This window comes from Sitophilus oryzae, unplaced genomic scaffold, assembly GCF_002938485.1.
Source record: "Sitophilus oryzae breed Bouriz unplaced genomic scaffold, Soryzae_2.0 scaffold_1803_pilon_pilon, whole genome shotgun sequence".
NCBI classification, from domain to species: Eukaryota; Metazoa; Arthropoda; class Insecta; order Coleoptera; family Curculionidae; genus Sitophilus; species Sitophilus oryzae.
The window spans coordinates 1439965-1467951 of record NW_022146506.1 but is presented as its reverse complement, the minus strand read 5'-3'; the positions used below and the strand labels follow the sequence as shown (position 1 = coordinate 1467951).

The window sequence follows — 27987 nt, the reverse complement described above, 5'->3', positions numbered from 1 at the left end:
GATCTATTGTGTCCCCCTTTCTTGAGCTATAACTCGTCATACCGCCTCAGGGCTTTGACAAAAGCCAGTATATGAGACCTGAGACGACTCCACAGAGGCCAGCTCTCCATATCCGACATCTGCCGTACCAAAGTTATGGCGAAAACGGTTGTCGTCTCAGTGATGTTGGTTTCTGTTGTTTCCCAATTTTCCCCACAGATCTGCATTCGCCATTGCTTCTCAACTGCAATCTACTAAGGTGTTCGTTGAGGAGACAGTGTCCTGCTAGAAACTCCGTGACAATCCAAAGATTGTTCTTAATTAAATCAAAGAAAATTTTTGATTTTTCTCGGGCGTAAGTTCTGAGAAACTTTTTCGAGTGTCTTAGCCCGTTGGAAGATTCCCATTCCAGGTTATGGATGGAGTCTTACAGGTTCTTGAGTTCCGCTTTAAGTTGGTTTCGACTTATTGGAAAGCAGAACGGTTCTGGTTCATATTATAGTAAACTGAGGATACTATTTGTTATAAAAGCTATAAAAATATTATATAATATTTATTATAAAATCTTATATAATATTTTTATGGCTTTAATCTGAAAATTGTTGGAAGACAACAAGGGTCTTGTTGGCCAATTCTAGCATTCATCTTATTCTAGCAAGTTTCAGAGGACTCTGAGCCTAATTTGAGTCCGGGTATCTAACATGGTATAATATACAAACATGAATACAAATAAAACAAGAACTAAAAAAATGTAGATAAAACATTCCTATAAACAATGATGATAACTTTTACTCGTATTTAACACGAGTTCAAACGCACTGACGATCAGGTCGCAGCAACCAGCAATTAATTTATGGCAGCTTGGTCGTTGTGCGACCAGTAAATCAAATGCTGGTCGCTGTGACCTGGTCGTTAGTGCGTTTGAGCTCTTATGTGGTTATTTTTACGTTTGACTGCCACTACGAGGGTTGTTTTTTTATATTTTGCATATAGAAACATAGTAGACGCCTGTCAAAATTATATGGAATGTCAAAATTAACTGTAATTTTTAGTTACCTTCTGTTTACAGTTACACATTCTGTTAACAATTATGTTATAATTCTGTTCACATACAATTTCTCGTTGGTATGGAAAATTTAAACGTGGACGGACTAGTCTTAGGGACGATCCAAAAACAGGTTAACCAACAATGGCAATCACACAGGAAAACGACGATGAGGAATTATATGTAAAAAAATTAGTTTCTTGTTGGATACCGCATCTGTTGACGGTATTCAAACAGAAAGCAATTAACGTGAAAAAACTCTACACTGCTTTAACGCAGGAAACCCAAAAAATATATGCAGTATTTTCAGTGGCGGTGAATCCTGGATTTACTTTTATGAACCCGAAAATATACATTAATCGGCTGTTTGGGGGTTCCGAGATGAACTAAAACCGACGAAAGTTATTCGTTCTCGAAGTGTTTCCAAAAAGATGGTGGCGATATTAGTCTCACAAGCGGATCATGTAGCAACAATTTCTCTGCAAGATCAAAGAATTTTTACTGCTGTTTGGTACATATCTATTTGTTTGCCGGAAAAAATTGCTGAGTTTCGAAAAACCAACCCGCAACGACGACTCTACCAAGACATACAATTGAGTTTTGAAAGCAAGAAAACATTGAATTATTGGACCATCCTCCGTACAGTCCCGACCTAAGTATTAACTAATTTTTTACTTATTTTTTTTTCTTAAAATTAAGAATGAACTGCGTGGCCAAAGGTTCCAGTTCCCAGAAAACATAGTCAGCTCCTTCAAAACGCAATTTTGAAGATACCAACAAGCGAGTAAAATAATTGCTTTCAGAATGAGTTCCACCGGAAGCAAAAATGTATTTCTCTTAGTGGAGAATATGTACTTCGAAAAACAATAGTGTTTAAAAGTTATCTACTATTTTTTTCTACCTCTATATGCAAAATATCAAAGGCACCCCTCGTATCATCTAATCTTGGTCGATTCTGATAAACTTCAATTACAATTAGCTTCGAAGAAAAAAGAATGAATGCGCCCGGTCTATCGCCCACGTCAATTAAGCGGTGCAGTCTACGCACCAATAAAATGGTATGAATGGACGGCGGACCGGACACCGGACAAACAAAAAGCATTTTGCATTCTCTCGTAAACAGTTTCGAGGTGAGTCATTCCCGGTTCGATGATGTTATGTAAAATCGGTCTGAGACCGAACGACCGACTCGCGAGGAGTCATAGCGTTTCTTGGAACTCGGAATCACCGATATAAACGGATTTATCGAATTGTCATATTTAATAACCGAACATATACCTACATCACCCTACCTGATATAGTTTTTATCAATTTTAAAGAGAAACAATTTTTTTACACGATTTATTCTTATTTCTATTCATCTCTGTATTTAATACTAAACACCGAAATACCAAAAATACGTTACCGCTTTTTATGCTATGTTGCCATATTATCAAGAAATTATGTTCTTTAGTTAAAAACGTTTAAGTTTGGAACTAAACAAACGGAAAACCAAGACGATTGTTGACCGCCTACGCAACAACCTGATGTCCGTACCGTGGCTGGATACGAGCTTGTGAGCCAGTTCAACTATTTAGGTTCCATGATAGCAAACTCTGGAGGATGCAAGGCTGAAATCAGGCGCAGAGTGGCAATGGCGAGGAATACAACAACAAAGCTGACTAAGATATGGAAGACTTCAGTAATCACACGGAAAACTAAACTGCACATTGCGAACTCCCTCATAGTTATGTATGGCTCTGAAACATGGACACTAAAGGAAAGTGATAAGCAAAGAATAAATGCCTTGGAGATGTGGGCTGCTGCGAATACCATGGACGGCTCATCGAACAAACATTTCTATTATTGAAGAACTAAAAATTGAGACACGTCTGGTTACCAAATTGAATCAGTCAATCCTCCGATATTTTGGCCATATTGCCAGGAGTGGCACCTCAATTAAGAGATTGATGGTGGAGGGGAAGGTAGAGGAAAGACGATCACGTGGAAGGTCACCTAAGAGGTGGGTAGACCAATTCAAAACCCTAGTGGGCCACAACCTCCCCGAAGCCTCACGTATGGCGCAGTGTCGAACAACTTGGTCCGAGGAAGTGAGGAGAATCAACACATGATGTCACCATGCTCTTACATAGTATGAAGGACTGAAGAGAGAGAGTTAAAAACTTCAAAAAAAAAATAAAAAAACTCCAAATTTCCAAGTTTTTCTTTTCGCGAAAATAAACTCATAAACGCGTTTCTGGTGAAAATAAATAAATAAATAATAAAGATAAATTAGAAATAACATGGTGATGTTATTTCTAATTTATCTTTTTTTAAATATCTCTTTAAATTAATGTTTAATTAAGATTCATATTTTCACAATTGGCATCTTTCAACTATTGTTTATAAATTTTCTTTTGTATTTCCCTTATTGTAATGACTCATTTTATTTTCTCGCATTAACTCTAATTAATGTATTGATATATTTTGAAAGAAGTATTGCCTATAAATTACGTATTGACACACTTAATTTGCATCTTTAACATTTTTATATCCTGATAGTCAATTTTAGTTGTCTAGACTAGGTACGTTTTGATGATACATCATTATAGTTATTACTTATTACTAAGAAATGTATAGTATTTCCTAAGAAATACTACTTTTCTTTTTATTTAATAATATTTTAAGGGTACGAAGAAAATATTATATTAGTGTTTTCTGGTCCGTTTTTTTTTTCTCTACAATATTATGTCCAAAATGCAGTAATGTACAGGGTGGTCGAAATTGACCTGTTTTAACAGAGAAAACCTATTTCCTGACTAGATAGAGCAAAACCGACATAGATGTCATGGGCTCGATTTCTGAGACACGTTTAATGGCGTAAACCGCCTGTTGATATTTTCACTGCCAACTGAGACACGGGGTCTTTTGAATTTTTTACTATTCGGAAAATTGCCCATAACTTTTGTATTTCGCGAAATAATAAAATTCTGTATAAACGTTCTTAAGGCACTTTTTAAGCACAATCCAGTGTCGTAGTCAGTTTTTTTTTAATACATACTCTTTTTGTCAGAAATAATAAAAAAAATATAATTTTTTAAATGGAAATCATAGTTGGCTATGAACTTAAAAAAATGCTGGCGTTTAACCCTTTCCAACGATATAAAGTTATGTGTATTTATTTCTAAGAATGAGAGAAATATTAGATTTTTTATCTTTGTCTGTGTCTTTGTGTCGAAGCGGGCCTTGATTTTGTGTTGACCTAGTTGCCTAATTATTTTTTATCACAATTTAATATTCTATATTATTATTTATTTGCATAATTAAAAACTTTTGAAAAGGTAAATCAACATTCTATATTAGTATTACCAATTACAATTAAAACAACTGAACTATTAAATGGGGAATTTAGAGAGAATTGGGTTGAAACAAGGGGCCCATATCTTGGCCTCCTAGGTCCTGTGATTTAACTCCTTTCAGCTTTTTTATGGGGGAAATTAAAAGACCTTATATATAAGGGAAGAACTATTGGGACAAGAGAAGAATTGCAGAAGGCTACTAGGCAAGCTTCTGGGCTTATTAAACCAGTTCGCCTAATAAATCGTTGTAACTCTGTGCGCAAAAGATGTTTATTGTGTATTCAACAAGGAGGTGCTCAATTTGAACATCTTTGATTTTTTTAGAAAACTATATTTGTCACTCACAAAATACGTTTTTTTAGTTTTGTTTTGTTTATTGTATCGATTTCAGTTGTAATTACTAATACTACTTACCTTTTCAAAAGTCTTTAATTATGCAGATAAATAATAATATAGAATATTAAATTGTGATAAAAAATAATTAAGCAAATAGGTCAACTCAAAATCAAAGCCCGCTTCGATATAAAGATAAAAACCCTCATATTTCTCTCATTCTTAGAAATAGATACCCATAACTTTTTAACTTGGAAAGGGTTAAACGCCAGCATTTTTTTAAGTTCATAGCCAACTACGATTTCCATTTAAAAAATTATATTTTTTATTATTTCTGACAAAAAGAGCAAGCATAGAAAAAAACTGACTACGCCACTGGATTGTGCTTAAAAAAGTGCCTTAAGAACGTTTTTCCAGAATTTTATTATTCCGCGAAATAAAAAAGTTATGGGCAATTTTCAAAATGGTAAAGAATTCAAAAAGACCCCGTATCTCTGTTGGCAGTGAAAATATCAACCAGAACCAGCGGTTTACGCCATTAAACGTGTCTCAGAAATCGAGCCCATGATATCTATGTCGGTTTTTCTCTATCTAGTCAGGAAATAGTTTTTTTCTATTAAAACAGACTAATTTCGACCACCCTGTACTTAACTCTCTTGTATATCGATAAATACCAACGTTTGATTCAAGCTGGAGCAGGAGAAAAGCCCTGGACGCAAAACTTCGATCCATGTATTGGCTGATTGGAAAAAAATATTAATTAACAAACGAAAGTAATATAACAGTCTACAAAAGAGTATTTTGAACAAAGCCAGTTTGGACTTACCAAAAAGAGCCCTGGGGAACAGCAATATAATAGTTACATAGAAATCCTGGAAAGATTTTTTTGGTAACAAACCAAACATAACAAATATATTATTCTGCCCAACCTGATGCGACACACTGTAAAATAAGAAATCGCTCCCCGTACCAATAAAGATTAACAATATATATTAATAGGCTGCCAGACTAACTGAACATCTAAATATTAAACATAAAGTTGCTGAGTTAAGTGGAACTCAAAAAAAAATAAAAAAAGTTTGGAGATGCCGGGGATCGAACCCGGGGCCTTTCACATGCAAAGCGAACGCTCTACCACTGAGCTACATCCCCACGTACTTTCAAATTCGAGAATGTTGTTTTCGAACTCTGGTAGGTACCGTATACTTATCCTGAAATTTTAATATAACATGTTGGGATTAAAAAAAAAGAATTAAAAAAAGATTGTTATATTCTATTACATAGGTACATAACATTAAATTTAAATTATACCATACGAATCATAATTGTTTTTGTGGAATATGATATTTTTTTACAATTCTATATTATAAAATAGGTAAATAACAATAATTGTGCAAGTTTAAAAGCGGCTATAAATCTTACTAATCGAAGTAATAAATCGTAGAATCCGTTTTAATACTAATCGTTGAATATTTACCTTGACTTACTGATTATCTACAGGGTGCTGCATCAGTGCGTCGGCCATCTGTAGCCTGTAGGCCCAATAAAAAAGAATAGGCATTCTGTTTAAGTGCATAATACCTTTGTGCCTAAAGTATGTACCAGAGCTTATTCTCGGGCTTAATTCAGAAAAAAATATTAATGTCTACAGGGTGGCTCAAAAAGTGTGAGAGGATCGGGATGATTTTTTTAATTAGAACATCGTGAATATTATTTCATTTTTAGCTTCCTTCTTAATCAATTTACATAATCCTAAGATATTAGTAAATTTGTTTCGATAATTTCATAAATATAAATAAATAAATATTTTTCAGCCTTTAAAAAAATATTAAAAGTATGTGATGTATCCTGAAGTCAAAACAATACTTACTACACTGAGTATACTTCCTATAGGTGGTCTGTACTTATTATATTATAAATATCGTAATCTTAAATCATACAGGTAATTCAATATTCCTTGTCAACTTTCTAATATATAAAATAATATTTCTTCGTTTTTTTTTAAATACAACACCTTGTAAGTATATTATTTCTTTGGTTTAGATATAGAAAATTAAAAAATGAACATTTTTTGTATTTATAGTATTTTAATGTTTTCACAGATATTCGCAGTATCATTACAAATATCTCTTATGAACATCCTATATAATATACAGGACGTTCCCTTAAAAAAACGAAGAAATATTATTTTATATTTTTGATAGTTTGACGTGGAATTTTGATCACCCTCTATGATCTAAGATTACGATATTTATAGCAAAGTAAATATAGACCAAATAGAGCTACTGCCTATACTTTTGATGTAACGTGATCAGAAAGGAAGCCAAACATGCAATAATGTACAGGGTGGTTAATTTAAAAGATCCATAAAAGATCCACTCACACTTTTTTGAGCCACCCTGTATGAGAAAAATATTTTCTTGAGGTGTATCCAAATTCCTTAGGTTTGCACTTAAACAAAATTTCAAAGTTTTCTATTTTAGGAGCTACAGATGCCTGACTGCTCCAGCACCACTATGCCATGGCAGGACCTTGTTTAAAATGTGGGTATACAGAGTGATTGTACAAAAGCGTTTGGGACAAGAATTTCAATTTATTGATATCGTAAAAAATAGGAGATGCTGAAGATCGCAGATAAATTATTATTCTAAATGCTGTTTAGAGGGAGATTGACTTGCTGTTTTTTTTATAAAACGTAGATATACAGAGTGATTGTAAAAAATGTCTTGGACAAGATCTTCATTTGATTGTTATCGCAAACAATAGGAGATGTTAGAGATAGGAAATTTGTTTAAAAAATGCTGTTTCGAAGGAGATTACTTAAATATAAAAAATAAAATAAAATATTTTAAAATATTATTATAAATTATTGTTTTATTATTTTAATAAACATATTTCTCTCAAAATATAAACTGTTAAAAAATTTGTTGACAACTCAATACGTATTAGGTATATACAAGATTTTATTAGAGCCATATGTTCTTTGATGTCTGTGCAAAAGTTACGACATTTGTGACGACACTATTTTATTGGTGACGTGCTATCGACACAAAGTTGCATATCATCGAATAAATGACGTCAATTATCACAAAATTTCTTTGAGAAAGATATACATAGTATAAGTTGTTACTTTACATTTTCAAAATAACATTATTTTATAGCTCTGTAAACCAACAATGAATATATTCTGTATCCTGTTGGTTGCTTAATACAAATAAGTATTTATATTGTAAAAGTATATTTATATTCTAAAGAATGCCACTTTATCTAAAGAAGAAAACATTCGACCAATGTGTACTACCACTCATGACTTATGCATACGAAACCTGGATACTTAAAACGGACATTATAACGAAACTGCACGTCGCACAACACCCAATGGAACGAAATATGCTGAGAATAACCAAGAAAGACCCTAAAAGAATAGAGTGGATTCGACAAAAGACCCAGGTAATAGATGTCATCCACAGAATCAAATCCCTCAAGTGGCAATGGGCAGGACATCTGGCAAGAAGGACGGACAACAGATGGACCACAAAAATTACAGCATGGTAATAATAAAAAATGGTGGTTGATAATAAAAATATACAGTAGTAACTACTCAAGTAAAGAACGAGATGTATAAATTTAATAAATTTTAAACCAAAAAGAGACATGATATCTGTACTTATTGACAGATGATAGTGATCATTTATCAAGCTTAATATCACAATATTCAAAAGATATCAAATTTATCGAAAGTAAGTAAATGCCCCAATTTTGTAAAGAGGGTTTGAAATAAAATTTTCAAAATATATATTTTGAAAATTTTATTTCAAACCCAGTTTTCAGTGGCCCACCCTGTATATACAGGGTGGGCCACTGAAAACTTACAATGGCTATAATTTTTAAACCAAAAAAGATATCAAAAAAATAAAAAATACCGTTTCTATAATATCGAGAGGGAATACATATGACGTATTTTTTGAACCACCCCGACCTACCCCTAAGGCGGTACCACTACTCACTTGAAAATCTTAAATGGCAACACCCCACTTGTAGCGCCTTTTTGGAAAACCCATGAAAAATGCTAAACGATGATCATAAAGTTTTTAGGGTGAAATTGAAAAACTACCCCTTACACGAAAAATTAGGTGGACATGATAATGAGAAACGTGATTTTTTCAGCATAAGTTACAAATTGGGACCCAGCTAAATGAGTTTTTTTTCAAACTACCCCGAACCACCCCTAGGTGCCACCCCCTCACTTCTAACCTCAAGATAGCGGTACCCCACTTGTGACATCTCTTTGGAAAGCGTATAAAAAATGCTGAACGACTGTCATAAAAAAGAACGAAAAAAATAGAGCTTAAAAATAAAAAAAAGCCAAAACGTGTCAAAATCAATAGAATGAATTATTTTTGTATCCATGAACCATTGCGAGAAAAAAAAGCTGGTACAAAGAAATTTATTATAACTCTTAATGAAGACCTCATACACTTTCAGCAAGATGGAGCCCCTTCGCATTATTCTATTGTCACAAGGCGGTGCTTGGATAAATATTGTCCAAGGCAATGGATTGGCAGAAGGGGTCTAATCGAGTGGCCGCCAAGGTCACCTGATCTCACTCCTTTAGACTTTTCCTTGTGGGGTTACACTAAATCCATAGTCTATAAGACAAAACCAGGTTCTTTGTAAGAATTGCGGCGGAGGAGAACTGAAGCATGTCGAAATATTCCGAGAGAGACTTTCCAAAAAGTGAGAGAAGAATTTGAAAATCGTTTGTATTTTTGTATGGAACAAAACGGCTGTCATTTTGAGCAATTATTAGAATAAATTATCATTTTAAATTTCTTTCAAATTGTCACACCTACATTTCTTGTCACTAACCAGTAATTAGTTTGAAGTCTGTATGACCATCGTTTAGCAATTTCAATTAGCTTTCCAAAGAAGTGTCACTAGTGGGGTATCGCTATCTTGAGATTAGAAGTGAGGGGGTGCCACCTAGAGGTGGGTTGGGGTGGTTTGAAAAATACTTCAATTGCGTCATTTAGCTGGGTCCCGATTTGTAACTTATGCTGAAAAAATCACCTTTTTCATTAATGTCAACCTAATTGTTTGTGTAGGGGTAGTTTTTCAATTTCACCCTAAAAACTTTATGATCATCATTTAGCATTTTTCATGAGCTTTCCAAAAAGACGCCACAAGTGGGGTGTTGCCATTTAAGATTTTCAAGTGAGTAGGGGTGCCTCCTAAGGGGTAGGTCGTGGTGGTTCAAAAAATACGTCATATATATTCCCCCTTGATATTATAGAAACGGTATTTTTTATTTTTTTGGTATCTTTTTTGGTTTAAAAATTATAGCCATTGTAAGTTTTCAGTGGCCCACCCTGTATATACTATAAATTATAATATAACTATACAGGGTGTTCCATGTGCAAGTATTTTAAGGGGTTGTAGATCTCGATAAAAGAAATATATTTTCTCTTTATCATTTTTCAAATAAGTCCAAAATAACGGAGTTATTTTACTTTGAAAATTTCCAAAAAAAAATGATTTTTTGCTAAAATTTTGAGAACCACTGGATCTTTTGTGGATGTTCTTTCTTGTAAATTTAATCTAATACCTATGTTGCCATATTATCAAGAAATTATGTTTATTAACTAAAAAAAAATCCAATTTTTTTTTTCAAAAAATTCGGAATTTTCAAAAATTTTTTTTTGCGAAAAAAAAATCATAGGCGTGTTTCTGGGGTTGAACTATACTACCGGTTAAAATACTTGCACTTATTTCTGGGACACCTTGTATAGTATATTACATACCGAGGAGGGAAGTGTTTCATTACTGTCGAGAGAATCAACTAAATCTCGAGACAATAATGAAAACTTTCCTCCGAGGTTTGTATACTACTTTATTTACAACCACATCATTAATTAAAAAATAGGGACAGTATTTTATTTTGAAAAAAAATAAATATGCGAAAATTTGTCGTTTTCTGTTTTGGCATTTCCATATCTATACAGGGTGCTACAAATCGAGGTACGAGGATTGGTATATCGGTAACCGTAATAGATACGAACATGGTTAAATCGGGGCAAAGTTGCGCTTTGGGATGTTCACCAATATGTCATCAAAAAAGTTTTAAAAATTTCAAGGATTGCTGAGTTTTTTGGAAAAAACTGATTTTTTTGAAAATCAATTTTATTTTTTCCTGTCGTTACTCTTTAGAAAATCAAAAAACTATTTGCACATTCTCATAGCCACTTTATTAGGGCTATCTGATAGTATTTTTAGATTTTCAAATTAGCTCATAATTTTTGAGATACAGAGGCGAACTTAATTTTTTTAAATACGGACCTGCATTTTTTATTTCAGATTTTGAAAGAACTCGGTCTCGTGAGTGCAATGATATGCCATACTTAATATTTTTTTTTTGTTTTGACATTTGAACACAATTTATTTAAACTAATTTCAAGTCCGGCTCTGTTTTTTTTTAAGTATTTAATCTATTCATCGTTACAATATTGATAAGTTTTCAAACTTAACGTAAAACCAGAGTCGGACTTGAAATTATTTTAAATAATAATTAAATAGTTTTGTTGCTGTTAAGGTATCCAAAACAACAAAAAGTATAAAGTGTGGCATATCATTGTATTCAGGAGACCGAGTTCTTTCAAAATGTGAAAGTTGGCCTCTGTATCTCACAAATTATCAGCTAATTTAAAAATCTACAAGTATTATCAGATAGCCATAATAAAGTAGCTATGAGAATGTGCAATTAGTTTTTTGATTTTCTAAAAAGTAAAGACAGGAAAAAATAAAATTAATTTTCAAAAAAATCAATTTTTTCCAAAGATCTCAGCAATCCTTGAAATTTTTAAATCTTTTTTGATAGCATCTTGGTGAACATCCCAATACGCAACTTTGCCCCAATTTAACCATGTTCGTATATATTACGGTTACCGAGATACCAATGCTCGTACCTCGAATTTGTAGCACCCTGTATAGTTACGGTACCAGTGGTTGTTACGGCGCAAACCTTCAACAGCAAAACAAACAACTAAGTGACAGTTTTGCATTTCTTGTTCACTTTTTCGAATCACAACCAAACCAAACACAGAAAGCCAGAATGTTGTCGAAAAGTTCTGATAATGAAGACTAGGTACTTTAATATTGGTTCTCCACCAGAACTTACAGAAGCTGCAAAAACAGCAGAAGCCAGTTTACTTCCAGAGAAAAGTACGGGGCGATATGAAATAACATTGAAAGTATACGAAAAATGGTGTGCCGAAAGAAATGCTAAGAATATTGCTTCGGAGACAGGCTTGATGGATTATTTTAGCGACATGGCAAGGCAGAAAAAGCCATCTACTCTTTGGGCTACGTACAGCATGGGTGAGGGAAATGGAAGAGGGAAGAAATGTAGATAATTTGACACTTTCAAAATTTTTAAAAGCCAGTAATGTCAGTATTACTTTGGTATTACATATGTGGTTGTAAATAAAATATATTATTCATAATGTTTATTTCCTTTCACTCAAGCTACAGTGCAGTAACGCATTTATATCACTCCATATATCGATAATTTTTTGCATTTTGATTATCACAAACATACATTTTACATATGTTACTATTTTACTACTACATGTTATTTATCTGCATATGTGATTGCGTATTAAAAGACCCCATTCATAGAATTTAGTTCCTGGTCTTTTGGATGAATGGCTTTCTACAACCGAAGCGGCATGACGGCGATGTTTATCGTGTAATATCGTTCGCGTAAACGCTGTCGTTTGTTTAAACAATTGAAACAGGCTGTTTGCTTATCATAGTTCATTTCAGAGGCGTGCTAATATAATTTAATGATTATTTAAATAGGCAAGCATCAAAAATGTTTTTCTATGCCATCTTGATCTCAGTGTAAAAAATGCAAGCATTTCATATGGAAAAGAAAAGTACCTACTTTAGAATGATATTAATTTTAGACATACTTACGTAATCATATTTTTAAAAAGTAGTATAAAAACATTATTAGTGAGACCGCAAAGGGGTTCAATATAGATGACTAGAATTTCGGTTTATCAGTGACATTCGATGTTTTAACATCTTGTTAAGCCTACATCAAAACTAAAAAAAAATATATTACAACAAATTTATATTGACATATTGGCTTAAAAAACATCAACGTATTTAAAATTTCAATCTAGAATGTCATGGCTGTGTTAAAAACACAAATTTTTAATCAAGGTGCTTTGGAAAAATAGATTTGATCATTTTTAGCGTCTTGTCCTGGCCGGTTAAAAGATGCCCAAATCGTATTTTTAATCATATCTCTTTTTTTTCAAATGGAACAAGGGTGACTCATTAGCGTATTTGGAAGAAGCATTTTTTACGAATAATTTGGTACCACACACTTGGTATTTTGAGTCAAATTGTCATTATGAACCGCATGTTATGGCGCATTCTCACGACTCGTGTATTTGGCAAGTATTTTTTATTGGCATACAGGGTCTGGCGGGAGTGCGGCGTAGCTCCTGTAATAAATAACTTAGAAATTCTGTATAGATGCCCGACGCACCGTGTATACCCCGTATACCAATTACAAATGTTTGTCAAGTACACGAGTCACAATGTGCCTGGAATGTGAAATGGACTCTTACATTTCACAAGTCTGAAAAAGTAGCAAAATAAGCGTCTGGCATTTAACGTTTTCTGTAAAACTGGCTAGTTACTTTTACCACAAATGAAGAAGGAAATTAAAGATAAAGGATTATGCTATATCCGTATTGTAGCACATTTTTAGACAACTTCTTTATTTTTAAGATTTTGATGGTCAAACATCTACAAAATATTCTATATGTCTGGACTAAATTTTCTCGAAAATAAAGACATAATTTAAAATTCCGTTACAATACGGAAATAGATTGTAGTTTTGTGATTACAGTGATATATAATTTATATGATTTTGTAACAAATTGCTCACTATTTCATGGGAAATGCTGAAGCTCTGCAAACCTTAATCAAGGCTTAATCCAAGCACGTGTGTTTGGAATTTTGAGTGTGGCTTAACACGACAGGATTAGACTAAGCCTTAGGCAGATTTCTGAAATATAAATATATTTCCTTCGGCCACACACCTGCTTTACCCGAACCCTGAAAGCGACCCGAACAGTACAGCGTAATAGACTCTTAAGGCGCATTCTCACCACTCGTCTACTTGGCAAGCATTTTTTATTAGCATACAGGATCTGGCGAGAATGCAGCGTACTTCCTATGCGAAAATGTCAAAAGTTGACATATGATATGTTATTTTATTTACTGTGTCATTTCCTAGCGAATAAAGTAAAAAAATACCGAGGGAGTCATTTAAAAATCAAAAGTTGTAGTCAGAAAATGTACTGTATAGAACAATTGAATACGTCAATCAGTCCTAATTTATGTCATATACTAATATACCAAATCTCGTTTTTTTTCTGAAAAAATAAAAAAGTTATAGGGGGTGAGCCACTTTTGAGACGCACCCGGTATATTAACTTAATGTTTACTTAGGCTTTTACAATTATTTAAGTGCCCATAAAACGAACGTTATTCCAGTTATTCCTGCAGACAATTTATAAACAAAGAAATAAAAGCACACATCCACTCGGATAATGAGCAGAAACGTATCCTGCGCGACGACATCCGCGTGGCGCGGACTTCCTGATGTCAGGATTTTCCTCATTTACTGTCTGGAGAGCCGCTTTATTGTCTCGGCCTAAATGCGTCTTCCTCCGACGCCGAACATAAATCTTAATGGTGCACGCGCGCACCAGGATGTGCCACTTAGGACTGGAAAGAAGCAAAGTGGCTCGTATCAAGTAAGAACACCTACAAAGCGAGCATATGTAAACCGGGCTGTGCAATTCAGAGTTATTAGCAATAAATGCGGGGATAATGTCATTTCGTAAGACCCGAGATTTGTTGTAATTTCAGTTACATTTCGTTTTTGCACAACAAATACATTTTCTCTTTCGCGAAAATGAATTTCTCGATGCACGCTAATTAAATATCAGAATTCCTTAATAAGATCTTTGCATTTGCAAAAAAAAGTTGCCATTAGGTGTTCGGGTCCTGGAGGTTTGGTGTAAGTCACAGGGAAAAGCTAATTGCCACTGACAAACCACCCCCACTCAAGTGGATCTAACTCGTTTCCTCTCCAACTTTGTACCTGTAAATATACTCTAAAAACGTGTTGATTACTGGAGTCTGCTGTTGGAAGAAGATTTGCCAAATCAAAATTAGATCCCAAAACCTTGTATTCTCAAAGTTCAATTTTGGCCTCAATTTTTTTTTAAAAAATTTCTTTTTTTGCCCTTTTTTTAAAATATCTCCCATATCCTTCATTTGTCTGTATTTAGTTATATTTTGTAGGATAGAGCATAGGTGGTGCTCATTAACGACAATTTTTTTACTTCTTAATATTGTACAGAGTGTTGCAGAAATCGATTCAAAGTCAAAAATTTACAAAATCTAAAAATCCTAAATATCTCGAAAATGATAAATTGTAAAATGATGGTTGACCCCTGTGTAGATAAGAGAATAAAATAAAGTTTTCATCGAATAAAAGTTTTCAATTGTCGATTTCCTGAGAATAGTCCTTTCGATTTTTTACCAATCGATTTTTGAATTTTTCAATTTTTTGTACTTTTTTCACCTGAAACGTGTAAAGTGCGTTAAAATATGAATATTAATAGCATTTTTACCTTTTTTGCATTATCATGTATTTTAAAAAATTCCCGAAAATAAAAAAATCGGTTTTTATTTTTTTTTCTCGCCCTGTATACGACTTTTTGACAAACTTTCTTATAAAAATAGCTTCTCTTCCTCTTTAATATGGAGTTTGTTTGAGATAAATCGGTTATCAAATAAGAAAGTTACAGTATCAGAAGAAGAAAGTTACATCTTTAATTCAACATGGCGGAAAAAGCAAGCCTCCTAGAAGATGTAACTTTTTTTACAGAGTACTATTGATGGGTACTATCATCTGTGAAAAAATTAGCTTGATTGCAAAAACTTCTCCTAAAGGCCATTATTTCACAGAACTGCCCTGGCCTACTAGATAAAGACCCTGCTCAGCGGGTAAAAGACCATACCATAACGTGGTATACTCATATTTCCAAAACCAAAGCAAGAACAGGGATAGGAGTATTTGGCAAAGATCTACGCTATCGAAAAATGCGTACAATTTATCTTAGATAGGAACGTCTAAAACGTATTGGTAACAAGAAATAGCCATCTTATCTTATAGTCAAGCCGCGTTTTATAACGCGGCTATATATGTATACGCGGCAATAAATTTGCTTTAGTTGATTGCTCTTATGAGCAATCAACTAAAGCAAATTTATTGCTTGAGTTTATTCGAAGTTGGTCAAAGAAGTTGAATAAAATGGGCAGGCCAGCAATGGATAGATCGTAATGAAAAACGCCAAGCAGTCGATTTTAGTATCCTCGTTGCCGTGCGAATTGTTTTCTTGATACACGTTGAGCACATATTGGCAACATCATAATTTCTAATCTAGCTAATAGGCAAAAGTTGATAACTTATGGATGTAACAATAAAAAATGTCAATGTTACGTGAATTTCATAACATATTGTTGAGTTATGGTAGCGTATTTTTCTATGGATATGTCATTATTCTTATTATACGAGGGAAATATTGAAAACGCTTCTCAGCATTTTCGATGTTTTATACAATTTTTACAGCTTCCAAGTCGTAAATTATCAATTACTTATTGAGGAATTTATAGAAGAACGCACAATCAAAATTTTTTCTATTTTTACTGACAGTTCAACAAGCAAAACAATCCTTTAAGGGAGCCATTTTCGAATCGCTTAGCGCAATCAGTAAAGACGCTAAGCGCGTCAGATGAGAATACCCAAATCGGTAGTTAAGTGCGCCCTAAGCGAAAATTAACGTCATATACGCTGAGCGTTTTTCTAAGTTCGAATTCAGGTCCAGAACCGCTCTGCTTCCCAAGTAGAAACCAACGCAAAGTGGAACTCAAGAATTTGGAAGACTCCTTCTGTAACTTGGACTCGGAATCCTGCAATGGTTTAAGATACTCGAAGAAGTTTCTCAAGACTTACAATAATTATTTGTCTTACAAAGATTTTCCTTGATTTAAGTAATAACAATCTTCGCATTGTCACGGAGTTTTAACAAAACACTAATAGGACACATGATACTCAATGGAATGAATTCTAGCTAAGGAGGTGAGCCGTACCCCAGATTTAATCAATATCTTTATAGAGAATTCAATAATGAACGAAAGAACGAGATATAAAATGTTTTCGGAAACCTTACTAACTCAAAATAAATGGACAATGAATACCAGCATTACTAGGTGGAACAGGTAATTGGCGGGCATTGCTAGAAACGCCAGGAAATACCTATAGGGAGATAACGGGTAAAAGCATTAAAATTTTGACAGGTACAAAACGTGTGGCCGATATACGGGAGATACTCCAGAGTCACATTAACACCGTCTTTTTCTAAGTTAGGTTGGTTAGCTCTTAGACGATATATAATCAAATTAGATCAGAATAGATATCATCATAATATTCTAACGTAAGTGATATATTTTCGTGTTTCCTTTTAGTTACAATGTTAAAATGAGCTCTCTATTTTGAATTATAATATGCGTTAAAAGCAGTTAATGGCTGCAAATTACCTGTCTATTAACTTGTCGATAAACATTGTATTACATAATGCGGTAATAAAATCCAGTACTAATGATCATTAAGTCGGAACCAGTAAACGGTGTGTTTACGTTTTAAATTAAGTTATATAGGTCGATTAATTGCTAAAATCGTGGTAGTAAAACCGACGACGCGCGTTGCAGAAAAGTGCTAGATGTCGCCATGGGCGTCCCACGCGTCGGAGAGGTGCAAGCCATGCTAGAGTCGCGGTTTCCGCTGCCCACCGCACAATTCGATGCGATAAAATTTGTCCGGCTGATACTGGGCGCTGAATTGATGTAAACGGGGCTGGCGCGGATCGTTAAAGCCCCCTTATGTCGAGAATTATTCGCCGAACATCAGGAAACGCTGTTTTTAGTTTTAGTGGTGATCGTTACCGTATCTAACGATAGCAAATGGCCCGATATATCTTGTTGTCGATAACTAGTATTTCGGGGTAATCTTTTCTAGTGAAAGGGCCAAAAAGAGTCCATGAAGCTTATTTTCTTCTTTAATGACTTCTTTATCGGGAGATAACGGGTAAAAGCATCAAAATTTCGACAGATACAAAATGATGAAGTGATTTTTTTTTATTGTGGCTGATATGCGGGAGATACCCCAGAGTCACATTACCAACTTTTTTCTAAAATAGGTTGGTTAGCACAAACGATATGCGTTTCCCGCATATCGTCAAAGTGCTAACTTTTTTATTTTAACCGCAATATTATCTAGTGAAAGGGCCAAAAAGAGTCTATGAAGTTTATTTTCCTGTTTAATGACTTTTTAATGGTTTTCATCATAACAAAAGAAAATAACTTCGTAATTTTATGTCGATTATTATATTTATTTTACAAATTTGGTTTAAGTCGGTCCTAAACGATGCTTCCAACGTTGGTTCCAACGTTGGAACCAACGTTGTTCTCCGGTTAATCTCACGTTAGTCTCTGTCTTCCAAGTTAATCTCACGGGTACCTCAGCCGGAGGCATGCTCCTCAATTATGAAGGGCACAGAGGCAGAGGACCAAACTCCAACCGAGGAAGGTTATACAGGTAGGCCTCGGAGAAAGAACATCTGTTGTCAGAGGAGGATGGAAAATACCATGTCCCCTCTACAACAGGAAATTGCATGAAGGGTTGTAGACTGCGTGATGAGTTATAACTCAAGGAAGGAGAACATGAACAGGTCGCAGTGATTCCACCCCCCCCCCCCTCTCACTCATTCTACATTCATTCTACAACATTATGCAATCAATTATTTAGATACTTATTTTTTCCATTCATTCGCAGTTGGATGATCAATTCAAGATTCAGTGATCAGAAGTTATAGAGTTATCGACAGGGAACCGCATTGGAATAAACAAAACTTTTAAGAGGCTGTTCTTATTTAAAACAATGATAATATTTTCAGCATTTGCCTTTCAGCCCAGCATTGAAGTACCAACGGCTTTCATAACTTCTAGCGAAATCTAACGCAGCAATCTAAGTATAACTTTGGTATAACACATTTTAGGCAAGAATTGAGATTCACAATATAATTACAATGTATGTACAAATACAAATTGTGTATCTACTGATTATTTACCACCTTTAAGCTAATATTAATTCAACAATTTTTTTTTGTTCGAGAATACTCTATAGACTTATTTATACATGTGATATTTCTCACGGTTTTATACCAAAAACTGAACTCGAAAAGCATCATCTAATTTGCATTACAAAAAAGTTTGTAGGCGTGGATCGTTGAGTCACGTTTGTGATATGTCGCCAATAAATTTATTTGACTTATAATTATTTTTCTTATTGGGGATATTTACTCTACTCGTCATATAAGATAAACGTTTCGGTAAAATTATTTTGAATTTTGATGAGTTCTTTTCTGCTGATTTGGATTTACACTTATTATTCTTCCCGAAAAAGAGCCAACAGAGCTTTATAGATAAAATTTTCTGTTGTGTTTACTGTACGACAAACAGGTCCTCAATGCCCATTTTTGGCCCATTTTCAACATATTAATTTTCTTTTTCATAATTTTGGAATAAATTTAGCTCATATTCGTTTAATTTAAAGAAAAAAAAACAACAGCAACTTTCAGGATTCAATTTATAAAAACATGTTAATTTTAGAGTTTCATTAAACATTTATATATTGTTACGGATTCCGTGGGTCCACTATTTAAACTCACGATAAAATACTTAACGAATTTATTTGTTTCACTCTGTACACACAACTTATACTATTTACAACACAACTTATGCAACTACTATTACTCTAACGGTATTTCGCGGTATTATCAAACTTCAGACTATCTTCAGACTTGTCCAACTGTCAAAGCGCGGGCCTTATATACCCCCTGGCGATGGTTTCTGGAATTTTCTAAAGAATTCTGTAATTTTCTTTTACTTTCTGTCGAATTCGCCAGGTTCCTCAATGCACGTTGCGGTTATGCAACCAGTAATACACCTTGACCTTAACAATATCAACACTGCAATTGAGAATTTTTTGCACAATAGCTTGTGCGATCCCGATTTGCTCAACCTTAATTTAATAATTTAATTTTATAATATAACTTAAAAAATAAAGTTGAAGAAGTTATTTTTGTTAACCTATTATAGATCCATTAATCTTTAGGACTGATTTGAATATTCTAATTAATATTGAAATATCATACGGATATAATTTCAAAAAAATATCAATACTTACCAAATTTGTATCTTTCATTCCTCCATCATTGATCTGAAATAGAAAAGAATGAGATAAAATTAAATCTATTATGGTCCATGGCCTTAGCTAAGCTTTTATTTAGGGTAGAGCAAAAAGAAAATTCAAAAGTCAGTTTTTTTTATTTATGCGTGTCAAATGGTTGCATATAAAATAAATATATATGTATATGTATAAAAATACTAATAAAAAAATATATACAAAGTGTTTAGAGACAAACAGAAGAAAATTGCAAAGGTAAAATTGAAGACAGTTACAAACATAAAAATTATAAAAAAAACAAGAAAAAAAAATGAACATTGTAAAAACACTAAATATTATCAGACCAAAAATTAGCAACATCGGCGGCATTTCCTGTGGCCCGCAACAGGTCGTCAAACGTACAAGAAACTGGACACTGAGGGCAGCTATATAGATGTCTGGTTGTTTGTTCTGTACCACATTCGTATAATGTTCATGGATCTGTAAGAAAATTCCATTTGGCCATATTATCTTTTGTTCTGCCAATCCCACTTCTCAATCTGTTGAGAGACTTCTATGTTTTCCACTGCAGAGCTGCACCTGGCGGAAGGGATTCAGAAGGTGGGATCCATGATGCGATATCTGCATTTCTCAGTGTCCACAAGTTTTGTCGCGCCATCGATGGAGGTGCACCGTCATCGATAGTGGTTTCTAGAAAGCTCTTTCTAGATTTCAATCTATTTAGGGGAGGTTGATGTCCATGCAACGAATGAGCAGCGTTTACTTCCATCTATGTCTCTCGGTGTTCGCGGCAGCTTTTCTTCTTATATCTGGCGGGGCTATCCTTGCCAAACTGTAGAGTTTGAAGGCAGGCGTAGCCCTCTGACATCCTGATGTTATTCAACAGGTCTCGTTCAAGGCAATATCCACATGACTGGCATGGGCAGATCTGTACCAAACAGGGCAGGCATATTCTGTAGCAGAATAGCATAATGCAAGCGCCGATGCTCTGAGTACTGCTGGTTGAGCACCCCATCCGTTACTTGTGAGCTTCCTAATAACATTATTGCGGGCAGATACTTTCTGTTTAGTATTTAAACAGTGCTTCCTAAATGTGAGCGAACGATATTAGTTACCGATTATTAGTAACCCCCAGATATTTTGGATTACGGCAGTGTTCAAGCTCCAAACCATTCCATACAACTTTTAATTTTCTATTGACATCTTCGTTACGTAAATGAATGGCACATATACTTGGGTTTTAGCCGGATTCAGTTTTAGATGGTTATCTTGATAATATGCCGTGAGAGTGTGAAGTCCATTTGTTAGACATATTTCTGCTGTTTCGAAATCTTTGGCTTGAGATATTAGCGCCAGATCGTCAGCATAAATAAAACATTTTGTGTTAGGGGGGAGGGGGGTGTGGCTGGTCGTTGCTATAGATATTGAATAAGATTGGTGACAGAACGCTACCTTGGGGTAGGCTACTTTTTTGTATCCTCCACCTACTCTTCTTGCCATTTAGTTCTACATAGAATCTACGGTTCTGGAGAAGAACTCTAACGAGGCTAGTAAAGATGTAGTCTTTCGTCAGTTGGTATAATTTATGTAGCATGATATTATGCTGCACAGTACCGTAAGCCGCGAAGAGATCTACAAAACAGCACCCGTAACTAAACCCCGCTCAAAACCATCTTCGATATTCTGTGTAAGATTAAGGATTTGTGCTGTGCAATTTTTATTTGGTCTAAATCCAGCTTGTTGAGGGATCAGTTGTGGCTCGACGATAGGACTGAGACGATTGAGCAACATTCTTTCGAGGATTTTATAAAGATGACACAAAAGGGATATAGGGCGATAGCTTTTGGCATCGGAAGCTGGCTTGCCCGGTTTTAATATTGAAATAATCCTTGTCCTTCTCCAGATTTAGGGAATCTGCTGCTGCACTAAACAGGTATTATAAAATTGCAGAAGCCAATTTATAGTCGCAGGTCCAAAATGTTTTATCTGTTCCACCAAAAGGTCATCGTCCTGGCGCCTTGCCTGTTTTTTGTTCAGTTCTTCCAAAGTAAACTTAGCGGACAGAACATTCGTTTCTGGGTGTTGTCGGACTATCCTTATTTTATCCTTTCTTCTATCAGTTTTCCCATTTAGCAACACCTGATGGGCAACTTAATTTACTGTAATACTTGGTCTTACTACGGGTGCAGTAGGATCGTTACTGAGTCGCTTGAGCAGTTGCCAAGCCTTTCTGCTGCTCTTAGACATTAGACATATCAATACTCTCTAACATTTCAATCCAGCGATTTTGTTTTGCTTTCGCTAATTCCTGACCCCTAATTACTAAATTCAATTTAAAACCTAATTTTTAAATCTTAATATTAATTTTATTGTTATACTCCCATACCCCCATTACCGATTTTTTTTATTATCTATAGGTTATTAATTTATTGTAGATACAGATTAGAATTAAATATTATATAAAGAACTATAATAAACACTGAAAAAATAAACGCATCAAGGATATAAAAACATCAACAACTTAAATAAAATTAAATATTGTGGTGCTTTTGTACAGGTTGTACAGCTTGGTTGTACTTTTTTACAGCTTTTGTACAGTGCTTTTGTACAGGTTGTACAGCTTGGTTGTACTTTTTTACAGCTTTTGTACAGTGCTTTTGTACAGGTTGTCCCATTTTTGCGTGTTTCTCGTTTCTGAGCAGCGCAGCGGTACAAAGATACGGTTTTCACAGTTGTTGCTTTTTTATGAAACTAAAGATGGTAAACACATATTTGATGCCGCTGTTAAAAATTTACGATAAAAATATATGAAAAAAAAGTCTTTTCAATCTGTTCTAAAAAGACTTAAATCTCATAAAAGACTTAAATATTTTAAAAGATTTTAATTTAAGTCTTTTGTAAAATGACCTAAGTCATTAAAAAAGATTCTTTCAAAATATGACTTAAAATCAAATGATTTAAGTCATTAAAATGATTTAAGTCAAAGGAAGACTTAAGTTTTCTATGAGCTTGCAGCTCTGGTTGTTTGCAACAAAAATTGAGTATAATATAACTCGATAACGTTCACAGTGTATTTTTACTTGAGGAATTAATAAGTACCCTATTGATATAATTAAGTGTTAAGACCAAAGATATTTAAACACGCAAAGACGCTGCAGCCAAAAATGTTCATCGTAAAACAACCGAAGGGAAGACGATGATAAGAAGGGATAGCTTAATAAGCGGAAATAGCTTGGTAGTATTTAAGCACAACTCTAGTTTAATTATAATACCCTGACACCTTTTTAACTTCCAAAGATCATAATCTAATGAGTGACCAGCAGTAACCTTTTCGACGACTATTTAAAGTGAAAAAGACAATATTTGCAAATTTTACAACGGCCGAACAGCACTTTTTATGTTTTTCTTATCTGACATCTCACTTTTCCGCAGTTTGCATAAATATTTGAAGGCGCAGCCGGGTCTATAACACTGTATCAGCGTTGTAAAATAAGTATGGCAATAAAAACAAAACAGAAAAAAATGAGACCGCTTCTGCCCATAAATGAGGCACTTTAATGATGACGGTGCATAACAATGCAGTTATACGGCTTTCATAAAATGACATATAATATTTTAGCGGTGCTGTGCTTAAGGTGGGTTCATTTTATATTGTGTACAAACAGGGTGGCAACAGTAAAGAAAGAAGAGCGACTTTAATCTCATCTGAGAACTTTTTGAGATAATCTTCACTATAAACGGCTAATAGTAGAAACACAGTAGCGACTAGCTAATCGAACGCCCCGTAGTCCGGATCCTCTTGTAATCCGAACAAAAATGAAATATTGCACTTAGCAAAAAGTGGTACAAAAATGTTTGATGGGTTAAATTGTCAGTTTTTTATGTTTTTAACGACGACTCAATAATCCAGTTTTTTCGGTAATCCGGATTAGCCTTGTTTTGATCCGAATTAGCGAGTAGCCACTGTATTATATACCACACACGGTATTCTTTTTTTTGATAACTTTTTTAGTTGCTTACTAGTTATCACTTCCGGTTAGTAAAACACAATTCTGTGCCTACCCTAAATTATTATAGTCGTTTTAAAACTGTTTCCATTTGTAACTTTTGCTTAAAATATATTTTAATCACATGAAAATATTTTTAAAATTTGGACTATTATTGCCTGCATTTTTATAAAAATTATAAGCAAAATTTCAAATATTTAGTAGATATAACCTGATACATACATATGTAGCTTTTCAAGATTCACAAGATATCTGTTCAATTTTATGTTGATGATAAGGCTTGAGTCAAGCGGCTTGACTCACTCTATATGCTGGTGTCCCAGAAACAAGTGCAAATATTTTAACTGGCAGTATATTTCCGCCCTAGAAACGCACCTATGAGGTTTTTTTGCGAAAACATATTGTTGAAAACTTTATATTTTACGGGAAATTTAAAAAACTTTTTAATGCCACTTGTTTATTCAGCTGAGGCGTCGAATCAACTGAAAAACCTCGGGAAAAAACCTTAATAGCCGGTTATCGCCAGCGGTTCTAAAAATGTTGCTATTATTTTTAAAAATTAAATAACTCGATTGAAGTTAAACAACTCGGTTATTTTTAATTTATTTTAAAAATGGTTAAAATATTTGCACTTATTTCTGGGACACCCTGTATAAACTGCAACAAAATGCACGCCTACCTACTAAAAATCTTAATATAATATATACAACATATTAAAATAATAAATTACCTAAAATAATAAAATAAAAGCACTTAAAATATAAAAATATATTAGCAGATAACCATTTATGTTTGTAATGTGTCATAAAGTTCAACAAAATACATTATTTTTCTCGCTTAATTTAGTTCTTAATTAAGCACAAAAATGATTAGATTACAATGTAGTACAAGAAATTTGGAACGATCGATTTTATTGACAAATTGGTTTCGCTATTGCTTCTTTCTAACATAATTAAATGTAATTAGAATATGTACTAAATAAAAATTATAATTTATAATTTTGTAAATTTTTAATTAAATAAACAATGCTAAACTTCTTAATGCTTATTTCAGCATTTTAAATCCTTTTTTCTTTTCTACCTCTATTCATTGGCGTAACTACAGGGGTGCCGGCCCCGCCTTTGGGGGGGAGGGGCACTCCCAGAGAAATCCTGAATTATAATTCTTGGCTACGTATTAATTTTTATTTGCTTGTGATGTAGTAAAAATGACGTTTTCTAGTTTTGTTTAGTTATTATTTTGTTATGTTCAAAAAGTGTGTTAATTTGTATTTTTTTTAGAAAATCTGTAGGTATTTAAGTAATCTACGGTAACACGGTTTGATAAATAAGTCTATGAAATTTATTGATAGAGAAATTCATGTAAACGTTTTATTCAAAAAATGTGTTTTTTTTAATTATTTCTCATTTTAAAAAAAACAAAAGCCCCAGGCCCCCCCTGGGCTCAAACCCAGGAACTCAGGGCTTTGACAAAAGCCAGTATCTGAGACGGTTTTACAGTGATTAGTCCTCCATCGTCGAAATCAATCGTACCATAGTTCATGGCACGAATTGTTGTCGCCTCGGCGCACTCACTGATGAGGTTTTCTGCTGTTTCCCCATTTTCCTTACATATTGGGAATTCGTCGTTGTTTCTTAGAGTCAATCTACTGAGGTGTTCGTTGAGGAGACAATGTCCTCTTAAAAACCCCGTGACACCTCAAAGTTCGAAGATTGTTCTTACATAAATCAAGGAAAATCTTTGACTTATCTAATTTAAGTAAAAAGACACAGATGATATTGTTATCTGTGATGAAACTAGGAATACAAAATCCTGTTTATCTTACCATCCTACGTACCTCAACCTTCAAGAGTGATTATCCTATAAACTGTAGAATATACTATATTTGATAGAAAATGATAGTACACGCGAACGATTTTACTTCATTTTATTTATAGGCACCTAAAGAACTCAGTTTATTTTATAAATTCAGGGTTGAAAAATTGTTAAATCGACAAATAAAAGACGATTTAGCGAATTCAACAATTTTTCTCATTATACAACATCATTTACTCGTCCATTAATAAACATCAGATAGTTTTGAATGAAATCGTTTAAATGTTGATAGTGACGACTGCGACGTCCCTAATTACCAAATTCGTTAATGGACTTCGGCCTGATCAAAGAACGTGGTACTGCATTAATTTTCGTTGCATTTTCTTATAACAACACATTCAAAACTGACAGGTCCGGCTCAGGTACATTTGCCAGGGTTCAAATAATTATTCTGGAAAATACTAGTAATATCCTAATGTTTAAAAAAAAATTCATATTGAACATAATTATTTCACATGAGCTTCACATTTTGAGGACAATAAAAAAAAGTTATAGAGGTAATGAACAGAATAAAAACCCGTACACTATTATATAGTTCCACAAAACATCCACAAGACTCTTTCGAATAGATGTAGATTGTACTGGAGGCAGGGGCGGATGCAGAGGGGGGGGGCATGGGGCCCGGGCCCCCCCTAAAATCTCTAAATTGGATTAAGTATGAGCCTTTTGGGTTAAAAATGGCGCCCTAAAAAGCATATTCTACATAGTAATTTTTTTATTTGGGCCCCCCCTAAAATAAATTCCTGTATCCGCCCCTGTTGGAGGGGGAAGTTAATCACCGCGACCTTATAAATCTATTGTGTTGCCCTTTCTTAAGTTATAACTCATCATACAATCCCAGGGCTTTGACTCTTTCGAATAGCTGCAAACAAAATTTGGATTGCTATAATGATCGCCGATATTTGCATAATTGATCGGTACCTTAGAAAAAAACAAGAATAAATCACATGAGAAGTATGCATGCCGCGTACGCTCTGTGCAGGGTGTCCCATTTTCTAGTGTTTTATGGGGTTTCTCGTTTATGAGTAGAGATACAAAGATGCAATGATTTTCACCTCACTGTGCTATTTTTTTATGAAGACGCTACACACAGATTTGTTCTAGCCTACTTAGTTCCAGAGATATAAGACCAATCTGAAAATTTTGCATTTTTTGACTCCCCTCGTATCACGGTTATCCTATAACTTATCAAAAAAGTGAAAACTGAATTCCGTAGATTTTTTCACCTAGAATCCAGTGGTTTTTCGATGAAAGCTGTCATTTATCAAAATATGACTCAAACTTATGTTTTTTTAAATGGTCTTATTTGTCTTATTATGAGCTTTCTAAAAATAGACTATACTCTATTCTTATTTACATAAATAAGGTAAAAAATCATTATTTAAATTTTTAAGATAAATCAACCTAGGTAGTTTAAAACAATATTATTATTTTATTTAATTTAATTTAACCAGATAATTTTACTTTCCGCCGTGTTTTCTTAATAAACTGCACTGAAAATGTATTTGTGTACGTTTAAACTAACCCCTTAACAATCAGAATCATTGATATTTTTTGTGCACTTGTGCACTAATTCTACATACAAAAAGTAGCGTGGAATAATCAATAACCAAAATTTGACGTCGAATATATTATCTGATTGTTTTGTTTACCTAATTTAAAAAGTTAAATATATCTACTAATGCTTTTTTACCTCAGTTATGAAAATAGATATATGTATACTATATTTTTAGAAAGCTGTTAACAAGACAAAATAAAATAAAAGAATAAAATAGTTTAACAAAAAGATATTTAGGTCATATTTCAAGAATGACAGCTCCCAGCGAAAATCTAGTTACGCAACTACGTAAAAAACTCTATGGAATTCGGTTTTCAGCTTTTCGAACTTGAGATATCCGAGATACGAAGGGCGTCGAAAAATCGTAACATTTTCAAATTGGCTCTGTATTACAGAAACCAAGGGGACTAGGACAAATCTGTGTGTAGCATATTACATTCATAAAATAGTAGTAC

At 33.9% G+C, this 27987-nt stretch overlaps 1 protein-coding gene and 1 non-coding gene across 6 annotated transcripts in view; both read right to left on the bottom strand.

The window, feature by feature from the left end:
• Positions 1 to 27987, bottom strand: part of LOC115883077 (sterile alpha and TIR motif-containing protein 1) — a 203273-nt gene that overhangs the window by 131989 nt on the left and 43297 nt on the right. For all 5 annotated transcript variants that reach the window (XR_004050324.1, XM_030901357.1, XM_030901354.1 and 2 more), the window contains exon 2: positions 20093 to 20125. Coding sequence is in view for 4 of the 5 variants with exons in the window: in XM_030901357.1 (XP_030757217.1) it covers positions 20093 to 20125 (33 nt within the window). In the remaining variant the exon portion in view is untranslated. The remainder of the gene's footprint in view (positions 1 to 20092; positions 20126 to 27987) is intronic.
• Trnaa-ugc lies at positions 5776 to 5847 on the bottom strand. The gene has a single exon. It is a non-coding gene; the product is annotated as a tRNA-Ala (tRNA).